Below are 13,304 nucleotides of genomic sequence, written 5' to 3'. Positions count from 1 at the left end.
AGGGTGGGCCTCCAGGAGGACGATCTTTGCTGGCGCTGCCGCGCTCCGGCGGCAGACTTCCTTCACATGACGTGGGGATGCCGGGAAATAGCCGACTATTGGCAACAAGTGTATTCCGGCATTTCGGAAATGATAGATGTTCCATTGTCACCCTCTCCGATGCAGGCACTCCTGGGCTACACAAAAACTATAAAAAAAGCCGGTCCGCAGATTTGCCACAGTCGCCCTTCTCATGGCGAAACGACTGATAGCCTGTAGATGGGGGAGGGGCAGAGCTCCCAAATTTAAGGATTGGATCAGAGACATGGTACACTGTCAAGATACTTTACTTCGATATGCAGAACTTCTGCCTTCCGCATCTAGGCCGACTGACATCTGGGGTCCCCTACAGACGTATCTGTTATCGCACCCACAGACGTAACAAACTTTTCTGTTCGCTTAACCCTTAGTCTTCCAAGACACTACTTCTACTGCAGCGACCCAACTAAAGGGACGGAAACGGGGGTGGGGTCGTCGTGGGTTGGGATTGGTGTCCTCCCTTACTTTTGTTGGTGATTCACCATGGGTGGATCTCCTTCTGTTCCTCTGCCAGGCAATACACTGGGAGTGAGGTGGGACGGCTACTACACGCGACTGAAGTTCGCCTCGATACAACTGGTGCATATTACTGTGGAAATATCATTGAATGCAAAGTATTCAGTGTTTGATGGGATACGTTCGTTCGTGCTGGCATGCTGACTATCATTCTTTCTTGTGCCGCAGCCGGCCCCTGGAGGGTTGTAGGCAGGCAGCTGTGTTCAACATTCACTTTCATTCTCGTATCTAGCCGCCGGCCACAGGATGGTTGTAGGCATGGGGCTGTGTATTCCGTGGTCATGCTGAATAAAGGTTTTGAAAAAAAAATACATCATAGCTGAGCGCAGGTCATCGTTAGAATGTTAAACGCTCAGTATTCTACTGAGTGGGTAATGAGGCTGGAATCAAACTCTACCCCTTTTACTACCCTTTGCTGGGACTCCAGACATGGGATGTAGTAGTGAAATGACTGTCTAGTCCTGGCAAACTGGTATTTATTGTCATTGGTTTACTGCAAAAGTAATTCCCCCTTCCAAACCATGCTGCACAGTGCTATTTTGCAGGCAGCACCTTCACCTTGCATGTCTTGTTAGAAATGCTTACAGGTGGGCGTTTTGCCGCCGGTAAAGAATTGAAGTGGGAAGGCATTGTAGGCTCATACTCGGCACAGTATGGATTGCGGTCGCCAACTGTCTACTCAGGGGGTCTTTGTTTATGTTTTAAATAAATTATTTAAAATCCTGAACATTAACTAAAAGATACAGACCTGCGAGAGAGATTTCTGTAGCCCAGTTTCGGACATCAAAATCTTACAATACTGACTCGTATGTTCCCCTCTCTTTAGCTGGCCTGGTTATTACCTCCCCATCTGGCTCCATGATCACCACCTCTTCTGGAGGGCACACCTTCCCGATTTCTGCTCCTCCTGCTATGATCATCTCGGCACTTCAGAGCTCCCAGGCCCTGCAGGTGGTGCCCGACCTCTCCAAGCTAAAAGATGGCAGTGGGCTTCCCAAGACCAGCCGAGGGCGCAAGAAGAAGCGGCTCCCTGACCCTACTTTGCCTGATCTCCATGACCCCTATGACCTATCGAACGAGGATGATGATGAGCACCACAAGGACGGAAAAACATACAGGTAAACAGCATCAGCGCCTTAATTTTGTTTTCTTGCTCCTTTGTTATACAGCTCGTCATTGCATTCATATCTCCTTCCCCATTCATCTTCCTTGCAATATGCTCTCAATTTAGGCTCCTTTTATCAACCTTTCTTTGTCCTTTTTAGGTCGAGCATTCGAGACCTCTTGTATATATTTTAGTAAATACTTGTATATATCTACTGGCGGTCGCCAGTAGATAGTTATATTTAGGACCGTGTTTCCATAGGAAATCTCAAAATTCTATTTTGAATAACTTTGGCGCTGGTTGACGAATCTTCGCGAACTTTTCAAAACTAAGGGGGCGCTCCGCTCAGCTCCTACCCTTAAAGTCTCGGGGTGATTCGCCAAGCGGGGGCCGAGAAAAAAGGGGGGTCCCAAAACGCGTTTTCCCCATGCATTTTTCCATAGGACCTTTAGTCGAAGGTACAGCCCGAACGGCTGAACAGAATTACTTGAAATTTGGCAGAGAGGTAGTCCTCAGGTCAGGGAAGTGCCTTTTGCAGGCTGGTGTCAATCTGTTCAGTATTCCTGAGAAAATAGCATTTAAAAGCATATAAATATCTATACGCGCGCGCAAGCGAAATTCTGATTGGTTGTTAGATGTCAGTCAACATTCGAATCGGTCGAAATCAGGAAGTGTCGGCCGCCATTTTGTCTCTCGCACTGAAAAGAAAAGGGGGAAAAAAGGTGGAAAACGTGAAAAGGGGGCAGGGAAGAGTTCCTGACCCCCTAGCCTTTGTCAGGGGGTCACAGAAGGACAGACCCCCATGGGTGAAATAATTATTTTATTTTTTTATAAAAATCGCGGGGTGCGCGCACGGTGCATGGGGCGCGCAGCGCACCGTGCGCCCAAAGCGCGCGCACGGTGAAAAACCTTAAAAATATATATATATTAATAAATACATAACTTAGCATTTAAAAAACCGTACAAATTCACTGAAAAAACCATAGGTTTCACACACGTTATAGTTAGGAATTAGCATTTAAAAAACCTTGCAAATTCAGTGAAAAAACCATAGGTTTCACACATGTTATAGTTAGCTGGACATTTCACTCGTAAAAAACCAATGAAATTCCCCCGTTATAGTTAGTGCAGGCAACTATAACTCACGTGACCGCAATCTTCTGCTGATGCTAATACTGTATTTAGACACTTATTTGCCCATGTCTTCTTCCATTAAATTTTAGCTATACATATATTACAAATATTTTTTTTTCATAAAGACACATATGTCATCAGCAGAGGATTGCGGTCACGTGAGTTATAGTTGCCTGCACTAACTATAACGGGGGAATTGTGGGCTTTGGAGATCAGCCCTAGGACTTGTCTGCTTCCACTTAGGGTCTTTGTTTCTGTTCAACTGCCTCTATTTAACTGTCTTGATATGAAACGATCAGCAGAGGGCACTAAAATACCAGAATCACTTTAGCATTCTCTAGATTCCAGTCCATAGAAATTGTCTTCCACGAGCACCTGTAGACAATATTTTTTTCAAATCTTACATTTTCAGTGATATGACCACCGAAAGCCCTGATTTTATATTAAAAACAGAGCTTTGGACTATACCATTTCCCGCTGAAAGGCAGTATTTTTCTCCATGTGTTCCCATACCAGGCGTGTTCTTGTCTAATGCACTTATGTGTTTGAGCATAAACAGTTTTTGTCATAAACAAAAAAGATGAACGATAATAACATTAGAATTTGCTGTTGTGGTCTACAAGTTGGATGGTAGGGTGCCTGTCGGTGTGAGCATAGTTAGGAAATTTAGTGGGAGATGTTGCTGGCATTATCGAGGATCCACAATCGCTGCCCATGTCTAGGTGTTGAATATTGGGAGATGGGTGCCTCATTGCAGGGATCCTTGGCATGTCGAGCTCTAAGGAGGCACGTCGGACCTTATGTGCTGCTATTGGTAGCTTTCAGACAAAAAAATAGGATGCATTTTGCCATCAAGTTCTTTATTTCTGCTTGGCAATCTCACAAAGTTTCGAAAAACGCCCTTCTCAGTAGTAACATATAATAAAATGTCTGTCTTCCTCCTAAATTCAACCGGATACAGGGCTATCTTGCAGGCTAATAAAAGAGAACTAGATGGACTTTGAACTGGGCTTGCAAGAAGTTATAGCTCTGAAGGACACTAAATTAATTCCTGAGAAAGGTAAAGCATAAATACCTTATCAGTCCTTTTGGTTCAATCCTCTTGGCAATAAGCAAAAACATTCACATTCAGGTCGGAGGGACTCTGCACTGCAACCTTGAGGATGTTGTTAGGCCTCGTCTGTGAACTTGCTTGGAGAACCTAATTTAACAGAGCACAAGTTCCACAGTACCCATGATATTGTAACAGCACATTTGACTAGGGTGTTGGAGGTCCCCAGCTTATGAAGGAGGGCTATCATTAGGTGTTTGATCGTGGAAACACTGTGGTTGCAGTTGTACGAATTACATTTCTTATGGATTTGAAATGACCCTGACCGAGGAACTAACCCTGGTGGACTGACAGATATGTGCTCTAGAAAATGAAGTGGTTTCAGGTACGACAGAGTAACGAGTTAAGATAGGAGTCCTGTGTTCCTTCCTTCTGAACAATTAATTAGTAAGCCAAGGGTAAATCCGTATTATAGCATAATATGGTGATCCCCGATGTTTTCCTTTATTTGTTCATTCACTATTCAAATAGTCCATTCCACACTCTATTTGATTATACAGTAATTTTTTATTAAAGAACTAAAAGGACAGCCGACACGTGTTTCGCCCTGTTTGGCAGAATAGGCCAGGGCTTTCTCAAGGCTAAACAGGTTCAATGGTCTTGCGCTCAAATGCTGATCATATGCAGTTCAATGCATTTCAAACATCCAATTTATTCAAAGTATCAAACAAGTTCCTCGGATAAGTCTGTGTCGAAAAAGGGGATTCCCTTTTTCGACACAGACTTATCCGAGGACCTTCTTATGATATATGATTAGCATTTGAGCGCAAGACCATTGAACCTGTTTAGCCTTGAGAAAGTCTCAAAAAAGGGGAGCCTAGGGGGTCAAAGGGTAGGTAGCCCCCCTCTCAGGACCATGTAACAAAACGAGACCTACCCCGGGAAAGAAATTAATATTTTATATTTATTTTTGCTCTAGGTACCCAATACTTGTAGTGCCTATCTCACTCACACCCTCTGGTGTTTCTGCCACGTAAGTGGAAAATCTAATATTATACACAGACCGTGTCTATTATTACAGGCTGTGAGAAGGGAAGCTCCTAAGTGTCTATGTGTTTCCCTACACTATTGTGCTGTAAAATACTGTTAATGGTAAAGCCAAAAGTACAAAACCAAAAAAGGTGTGATAGGCCGGCAGTGCCTCACGGAAGCAGCCCCAACGAGGTTTGTGTAGACAGGTACTCGCCTACTACCTCCTGTTATCATCATCGGCAGGAAAGAAAGGAAACAATAAGGAGTGCTGGAACCCTCATACTAATACTAATACTAATCCTAATATCTAGTGTCTAAAAAACAATTTATATGGTGACATGTGTCTAATAATATAAAGAAAAAGAGGAAATGTCGACCCAACAGCGGGGGGACTGAGTCTGATCAGGACCCAAGTCACTCCAATTAAAACCGAGCAGCACTACACTAGCTGTGTGAAACTTTATTCTATGCTGTGTAGCTGCTCATTAAAACCAACATGTTTCGTTGCCCAATTAAATTTGGCGGCAACTTCTTCAGGGCTAGGGTCGACTGGTCTCTCTGCGTCGCTAGTACAGACCAGCGATTACTTTATCAGCACCTGGGGGAAACACAATTAAAAACACACACTCAGTATATCACCCATACGGTCAATACAGGTCCGTCACAAGTACATACGAGCAACTGCTCGTCCACCATGGTGCCTGCACCACAACTGACGTTCATATTTACCATCATAGATGATGTCTGTCAGCATACCTGAACCTTTGGTATGTGTGGATATATGTGGTATCTTAAAAACCTGGACTGCTTGTTCAGAGGCTGCGGAACCGCGTTTCTGGAAGGGCACAAAGATGTGACAGTTATTAGAGTGCCCCGATATGGGCTATCAAGTCCCCTCTGCTCATGTATCATTTGTCAACTCATTATCAATAAGCCATGATGTCATGTTTACAGGGCCCAGCAATGATAACTGTATTGTAGACTTCCCCTGATTATATTATAGCTTCAATACATCTTCCCTATCGATGCATATCCATGAATTTGATATTCGATCGCTGCGCTATGTAATCCTAGCACTGCGACTGCCTGCTGCTTAGGGAAACGTATCCCTGCGCGCATGACGCATTTAAACAGGAAGTAGCCTTCCCCTCAGTGATGGAGGATGAGCTACTACCTGACGAGCAGGCTGACGAGGTAAGACCACACCGGGCGAGTAAAGGAGCAGGCCCTACTCGTACACGCTAATGAGGGGTGTATCCCTACTCTAGAGTTAGCACACGGCAAGCGCTCATTGAAGGACCGCTCGGTATCCGGGTAGCCTAGGTTTCCCTAAGCAGCAGGCAGTCGCAGTGCTAGGATTACATAGCGCAGCGATCGAATATCAAATTCATGGATATGCATCGATAGGGAAGATGCATTGAAGCTATAATATAATCAGGGGAAGTCTACAATACAGTTATCATTGCTGGGCCCTGTAAACATGACATCATGGCTTATTGATAATGAGTTGACAAATGATACATGAGCAGAGGGGACTTGATAGCCCATATCGGGGCACTCTAATAACTGTCACATCTTTGTGCCCTTCCAGAAACGCGGTTCCGCAGCCTCTGAACAAGCAGTCCAGGTTTTTAAGATACCACATATATCCACACATACCAAAGGTTCAGGTATGCTGACAGACATCATCTATGATGGTAAATATGAACGTCAGTTGTGGTGCAGGCACCATGGTGGACGAGCAGTTGCTCGTATGTACTTGTGACGGACCTGTATTGACCGTATGGGTGATATACTGAGTGTGTGTTTTTAATTGTTTCCCCCAGGTGCTGATAAAGTAATCGCTGGTTTGTACTAGCGACGCAGAGAGACCAGTTGACCCTAGCCCTGAAGAAGTTGCCGCCAAATTTAATTGGGCAACGAAACATGTTGGTTTTAATGAGCAGCTACACAGCATAGAATAAAGTTTCACACAGCTAGTGTAGTGCTGCTCGGTTTTAATTGGAGTGACTTGGGTCCTGATCAGACTCAGTCCCCCCGCTGTTGGGTCGACATTTCCTCTTTTTCCTTTATATTATTAGACACATGTCACCATATAAATTGTTTTTTAGACACTAGATATTAGGATTAGTATGAGGGTTCCAGCACTCCTTATTGTTTCCTTTCTTTCCTGTTTCTGTTTGGGCGGCAGTAGCCGATGATGATAACAGGAGGTAGTAGGCGAGTACATGTCTACACAAACCTCGTTGGGGCTGCTTCCGTGAGGCACTGCCGGCCTATCACACCTTTTTTGGTTTTGTACTTTTGGCTTTACCATTAACAGTATTTTACAGCACAATAGTGTAGGGAAACACATAGACACTTAGGAGCTTCCCTTCTCACAGCCTGTAATAATAGACACGGTCTGTGTATAATATTAGATTTTCCACTTACGTGGCAGAAACACCAGAGGGTGTGAGTGAGATAGGCACTACAAGTATTGGGTACCTAGAGCAAAAATAAATATAAAATATTAATTTCTTTTCCGGGGTAGGTCTCGTTTTTTTTCATAGCCTTGAGAAAGCCCTGGCCTATTCTGCCAAAAAGGGCGAAACACGTGTCGGCTGTCCTTTCAATTCTTTAATAAAAAATTACTGTATAATCAAATCGAGTGTGGAATGGACTATTTGAATAGTGAATGAACAAATAAAGGAAAACATCTGGGATCACTAGATTACACTATAATAAGGATTTACCCTTGGCTTACTAATCAGTTGTTCAGAAGGAAGGAACACAGGACTCGTATATATCTTAACTTGTTATTATGAAGCTGGAATGGTCCAGAGCTTTGAGTTAAGTTCCTTCGATATCTTAGGAATTAATATCTAGACCCAGGATTCCTGGACCGGCTTCCTCTTTTTGGATCCGCGACAGAGAGTAACACTTTTGATGGCAGCCAAACACCTGCTGGTACTCCTAAAATGCTGACATATCAAGGAGTATGTGACTAGACTACACAATGAAGGCAACATCGTGGGGTGGGTTGACCCAGCTCAAATACCAATCTGCGCCATCTTAACACAATTGGGCCTGGTTGTTAATGCCCAATCTGAAATGGATAAAACATTTGCTGCTTACTATCTAGAACTGTACGACAGAATAGAATCACTCAAAACCAAGTTCTTAGATCAAACCCCCATTCCCAAGCTCTCCCCGAACCAGACACAAATTTTAAACATTGCTTTGGAGGCGCAAGAGAGCAAAAATGCTTTTGATTAACCGGCATGGGTTTAATCACCAGGACTGAATTGGCAGCTCCCTGAATTCAATGCCACATACAAATGTGCTTTCGTCCTGGGTTGGAACACACGTCCACTTGCTCATGTTGTTCTATGTTATGGACTTTGCACATTCAATGAAAGGATCTCTGGGTGTAGCCTCATTAGATATAGAAAATGCATTTGGCACTTTGTCTCGCTCTATCTGTTTAGTTCACTGGCAAATATGGGAATAACCAGACACATTGAAATGAACAGTTACTATACACGCAACCGCTAGTTGGGCTTTGCACTGGTCAAGGGTTTTCCAGTAGGTGGCAAACCTGCAAGGGAACGAGGCAGGGATGCCCCATTTAACCCATGTTTTTTGTGTTGGCTTTTGAACCATTGCTATGTCAGTTATTGACACGCGGTCGCAACTGGGGCATTGATCTTCTTAGACTACATATAGCAGCTCTATACACAAATGATGCCTTACTGTTTCTGAGGGATCCTGATGACCACACAAGGTCTATTGCATTGATCTCCCAGATTTTGAAGCAGTGTTTTTTGGGGTTTTAGATTTGCCATAATTAGTTTTTGGGAGGCATCCTAGAACAGGCTGTTTGAGCTGTAAAGGCGGGTGTTGACCTTTTGGACTAGGTTCCTGCAAGTGGGTAGGGTAGCAATAGCCAAAATGATCATCCTCCCCTGATTTGTATATTTTTCCTTTGCAATGCTTTTGGTACTCAAGCTTTACGTACCGTAATATCAGACGTGATATGGGGTAACCATGGGAAACGTCTTTCAATAGAGGAGGTCAAGAGACTTTTGGATAAAGGAGGCTGGGGTGGGGGTTCCTAACCTGCAAACCTACAATGCGTTGGCACAACTGACATGGTTATCCTGATGGTTGAATATAAAGACAGATTCTGGGGCGATGGACCCAACAAGCTATATGAGAGATAGTTTACTAAGGGTAGTAATGGTGAAGACTACTATAAACGATACACACCAGAGATTAATATGCATGTTGAAACATGTTGGCTGACTTGTGTGACATGGGTGGCAAATGCTTCCTTGTACACACCTAAGTTACCCCTGTGGTCCATGCCTTAAATTGCTAATGTGCTGAAGCATAGAGCACACATGTCTGGGATCAAGTCTGGTTTCTAAAGGTGGGAGATCTATATAACAATGATATATTGTATATGATGAGTATAGACTTAGTATGGGGCAATTTATTTTCTACAATGCTTTAGTGAAGGCAGTTAAGGTGACTTGGAGGAGGAGGGAACCAAACCTCTCATCGGCTATAGTTTATGCTCTTTTGATGCATGGAGCACAACACAAAGCTGTTACAATATTTCATAGTGCACTAGTGTGAGAAAGTGCCCTCTTTCGGCATGGTTGCCCACACTTATTGCAGAATTGCTGATGTGCTTTGACTGAGTGTGCCCTGGGGTCCTGCTAATCAAGTACCCAGGGCCTATGTTCTTTCCCTAAAACTGCATTGAAAACAAAACCCAATTGGCATCTCTGGTCACAGGTCAGCTCCTGGTAAATGGTACTAAAGGTACCCAGGGCACTGTGACCAGAGAAGGTAACCAAGGGCTGCAGCACTTATTGTGCCACCCTTAGAGGTACTGTACCCTTATACACACACACACACACACACACACACACACCCTGTGCAGGCTGCTTGTTTTGGTGCAGAACAAAGTGAAAAGTCGACATCGCACACATCTGTGTGCCATGCCCACAACCCACTGCCCTGGCATAGATCAGTCACCCCTTTAGTGGGGTGCACTATACCAGTGGTGAGGGTCCAGGTGCATGAGCCCTGTACCCATACAGTGTCTAAGTCCATTCTTAGACATAGTAAGTGCTGTGCTGCCATTAAGAGTATATGGTGCTGGGAGTTTGTCATTACAAACTCCACAGCACCATAATGGCTACACTGAAAACTGAGAAGTTTGGTATCAAACTTCTCAGCACAATAAACCCACACTGATGCCAGTGTGGGATTTAATGAAAAATGTACACTGAGGGCATCTTGGAGATGCCCCCTAAAAACGAACCCACCACTAGTGTCCAGGCTGAGTGGCTGCTTTTAGCTGCCACCACCAGACATGTTTCTGGACCCCTGGGTAGAGAGCCTGCTGCTCTCTTGGGCGTGAAACCATGCACATCCTGGGATGAGGTGCCAAGCCTCCTCCCCCAGGATGTGCAGGGTTCACGAAGGGGAAACTACAAAAGCTTGCCACCTTTGTGGGCTTCCCCAGGCCACTTGCTGCTTTCAGCAACTGCCCCCCACTGGTTTTGGTTCCCACTTTGGGCGGGAAAAACAAGTGAGGAAGAGAGGTGTGATCACCTGCCAACTGCACCCCTGAGGTGGGGGAGGCAAGGTGAAGCACAACTCCTAGTCTCTGCCATCTTGTAGATGGGGGGGACTCCGCCAACCAGGGTCATGTTCGTGCCTCTCTCCCACTGGAGGATGGCATAATAGGGGGTGTACCCACCCCTGGGAAGCGACCCATTAGTTACTGCAAAAAAGGATCTTCCGGATGGACTATGACCTTAAGATTGGAAACACAGACACTAGAGATGTCACTCTACACTTGGGCACCAGAGTGCCAGCTTTACCTCACCCACAGGAAGCGGGTGCATAGGTGTCGAAGTGCGTCGGGTTTCTTCTATCGGGTCAATGGAGCCTGTGGACAAAGATGCTGCAGGCAGTCGGTCCGGAAAGGATGCGGTGGATCCAAGAGTGGATCGGAGTTGTAGAAGACCTGTAAGCAGAGGGGACAGTGTTCAGTCACTAGCCAGTGACCAGCGTGGCACAAGGTGGGTACCAGGCGATGTCGGGTGCAAACAGGAAGAAAGGTGTAGCTTGTCTCTGCAGCCACGTGGTACGGCTCGTGAACCGTCCAGGAGTCGGTTCACGAGCTGTCCCACGCAGGCTTTCGCTGTCGGCGGTGTCGGCGACTTGATCGAAGCAAACAAGCCTTGGCAAAAGCAATTGTTGTGGAGAACAAGATAAGCTGATGGTTCTGACCAGCAAGGTCAGAGGGACTGCTCCTTTGGAGGGGAGCAAGGGCCAGTCTGGAGCAACCAGACCAGCGGGGTAGTTCTTGAAGTTCGTCGCCAAGATGGCCACTAGCCAGCGGGCCAGCAACCGGTTAGGCGCGTCGAGTGGCAAAATGCAGAAGGGCCCCACGCAGATCGTGGAGATGCTGGAGGGCTCACCTTTGGTGCAGATGCTGCTCGAGGGTTGGGCTTCTCAGATCCCAAAGCACAACTTGGAGGGAGCCTCGGTTGTTGCACTTGCAGCTTGTCGTGGTCGTTTCAAGATGGCTGGCTCCACGTGTCTCGTTGCCTCCACGGGTCTCCTCTTTTCAGGGACTGTGGATCGGGCGGTGAGAGGTCTGGAGGTCCAGGTCTTGTCAGTCTCTGGGCTCGGGCTCCGGCGGGAGGCGGCGGCAAAGCAGACGTTGATTCGCTGGATGGTGCTTGCGTTAGCAAGGTGGTCACTCCCTGACCACAGGGGAGATTTCCTTCAGTCTTCTGTGCAGCAGAATGTCGAAGTTCCCGTCTTCTTCTTAGTTTCAAGTTGATTCCAGGATGTCTGAAGTCTTAGGACACAGCTCCTACCTTTAAGCGGATTCTAGGGGCCGGACTACCTGCTAGGTCCCTCCCTAAGGGTGGGACCAGGAAGGGGGGTGGTTACACCCCCAATCCTTTGTCCAGCTCGCCCCAGGCCCGGGACTGGTGTGCCCCAGGACCGGATTGAACTGGCATATGCACCGAGGCTCCTTGTGAGCCACAGGCATGTCTGGTTTCTTTCAAGCCCTACCTGACCAATACACAAAATCCTGTCTGGGGTGGTGCACGCACCTCCCCTGGCAGGAAACCCTTTGTCCACACCTCCCAAGCTGGAAGGACTCCCAGCAGCAGGAGGGCAGACTTGTGTCTGTGGTGGCAGCATCCATTTTGTGGAGCTGAGGCTATGTCTGATTTTACCCGGGTTTCAGGTACTGTACATGTCGTGTCCCTCTAGAAGGGTGGAATGCTAACCCCGTCGCCAGAATTGGCGAGGTGTTAGTATTCCAATTCGTATAACACCTTACTCGACAAGTTTTGATAAAGCCAAACCAAAGATAGCATTTAACCGCGAGGTTCATAATGCACTTAAGAGTATATGGTATGACGATATCTGGAAACAGTAGAAGGAAAGGGTTCCGACCACTGCAGACAGGCTGAGCTCATGCCAGAGCACCATCTCACATGGAACCAAGCACTCTGCCTTCAGGATTGTTAAGGCCTGCCATAGGAGTGACTTATAGGTTAACATGTGTCCCATTTAAGGTTAGGTATAGATATACTACACCTAAGTAAGAGGTGGTTACACCAACTTACCCCAGCTGAGTGATCAGCCAGTTGTGTCAAATTTGTTAGGCCAAGCCTGGGGTGGCATAATACATGCTTCAGCCCCTGGCAGGCCTTGGAGACACCAATGCCCTGGGTACCTAGTGTACACTGGTACAGGGGCTCACAGGGTGATCCACTTCCAATTGGTTATGCACCTAGGGTGCATAGTGTAAATTTAGTAGAGAGAACAGCAGGCTGGGGGTCTGATTGGCAGGCCCACAGCCTCAATATGTCAAAAACCAGTGAAGCAAAAAGCAAAAATTTGGGGTGACCATAGGATAGCAGACCCTACTCTCCTACAGCCGTGCATCAGCTAACAAGAGGAAGACGCCCACTGACTTAGCCCCAGCCCTACCGGCCTATCTCCACCTCGGACCTGCTCCCTCGAAATCCCGGTGTGTGCTGCAGCCAGCAATCTCGAAAACCCCGGCGGACCTGCCTGCCTTCAACCACAAAGACTTTGTCTCCCGTGAACACCGGATTTGTTCATCTGCAACCTCTGGTTCTGGCCGGACACGCGGATCAGTCCCACTCTGCACCCACAGTCCACGGCTCGAGTGGGCAAACATCACGAGGAGGTCCCCCTGGCGATCCTGAACAGAGATCCAGCGACTCATGACCTGCCTCAAGCCGACGCCTGCAGCCTAAATCCGAAAGGTCCCCCCAACCGCGACCTGGAGCTGGTTAGAAAATCCGACCCCAGAAGGCACCCATGCACCAG

At 46.6% G+C, this 13,304-nt stretch overlaps 1 protein-coding gene across 2 annotated transcripts in view; it reads left to right on the top strand.

The window, feature by feature from the left end:
* The window catches only part of ZNF384 (zinc finger protein 384), a 309,260-nt gene that overhangs the window by 89,933 nt on the left and 206,023 nt on the right, over positions 1-13,304 (top strand). For both annotated transcript variants that reach the window (XM_085619828.1, XM_085619829.1), the window contains exon 4: positions 1,421-1,712. In XM_085619828.1, coding sequence (XP_085475954.1) covers positions 1,421-1,712 — 292 coding nt within the window. The remainder of the gene's footprint in view (positions 1-1,420; positions 1,713-13,304) is intronic.

Source organism: Triturus cristatus, chromosome 7 (assembly GCF_964204655.1).
Source record: "Triturus cristatus chromosome 7, aTriCri1.1, whole genome shotgun sequence".
NCBI classification, from domain to species: domain Eukaryota; kingdom Metazoa; phylum Chordata; class Amphibia; order Caudata; family Salamandridae; genus Triturus; species Triturus cristatus.
This window is presented reverse-complemented; position numbering and strand designations above follow the sequence as displayed.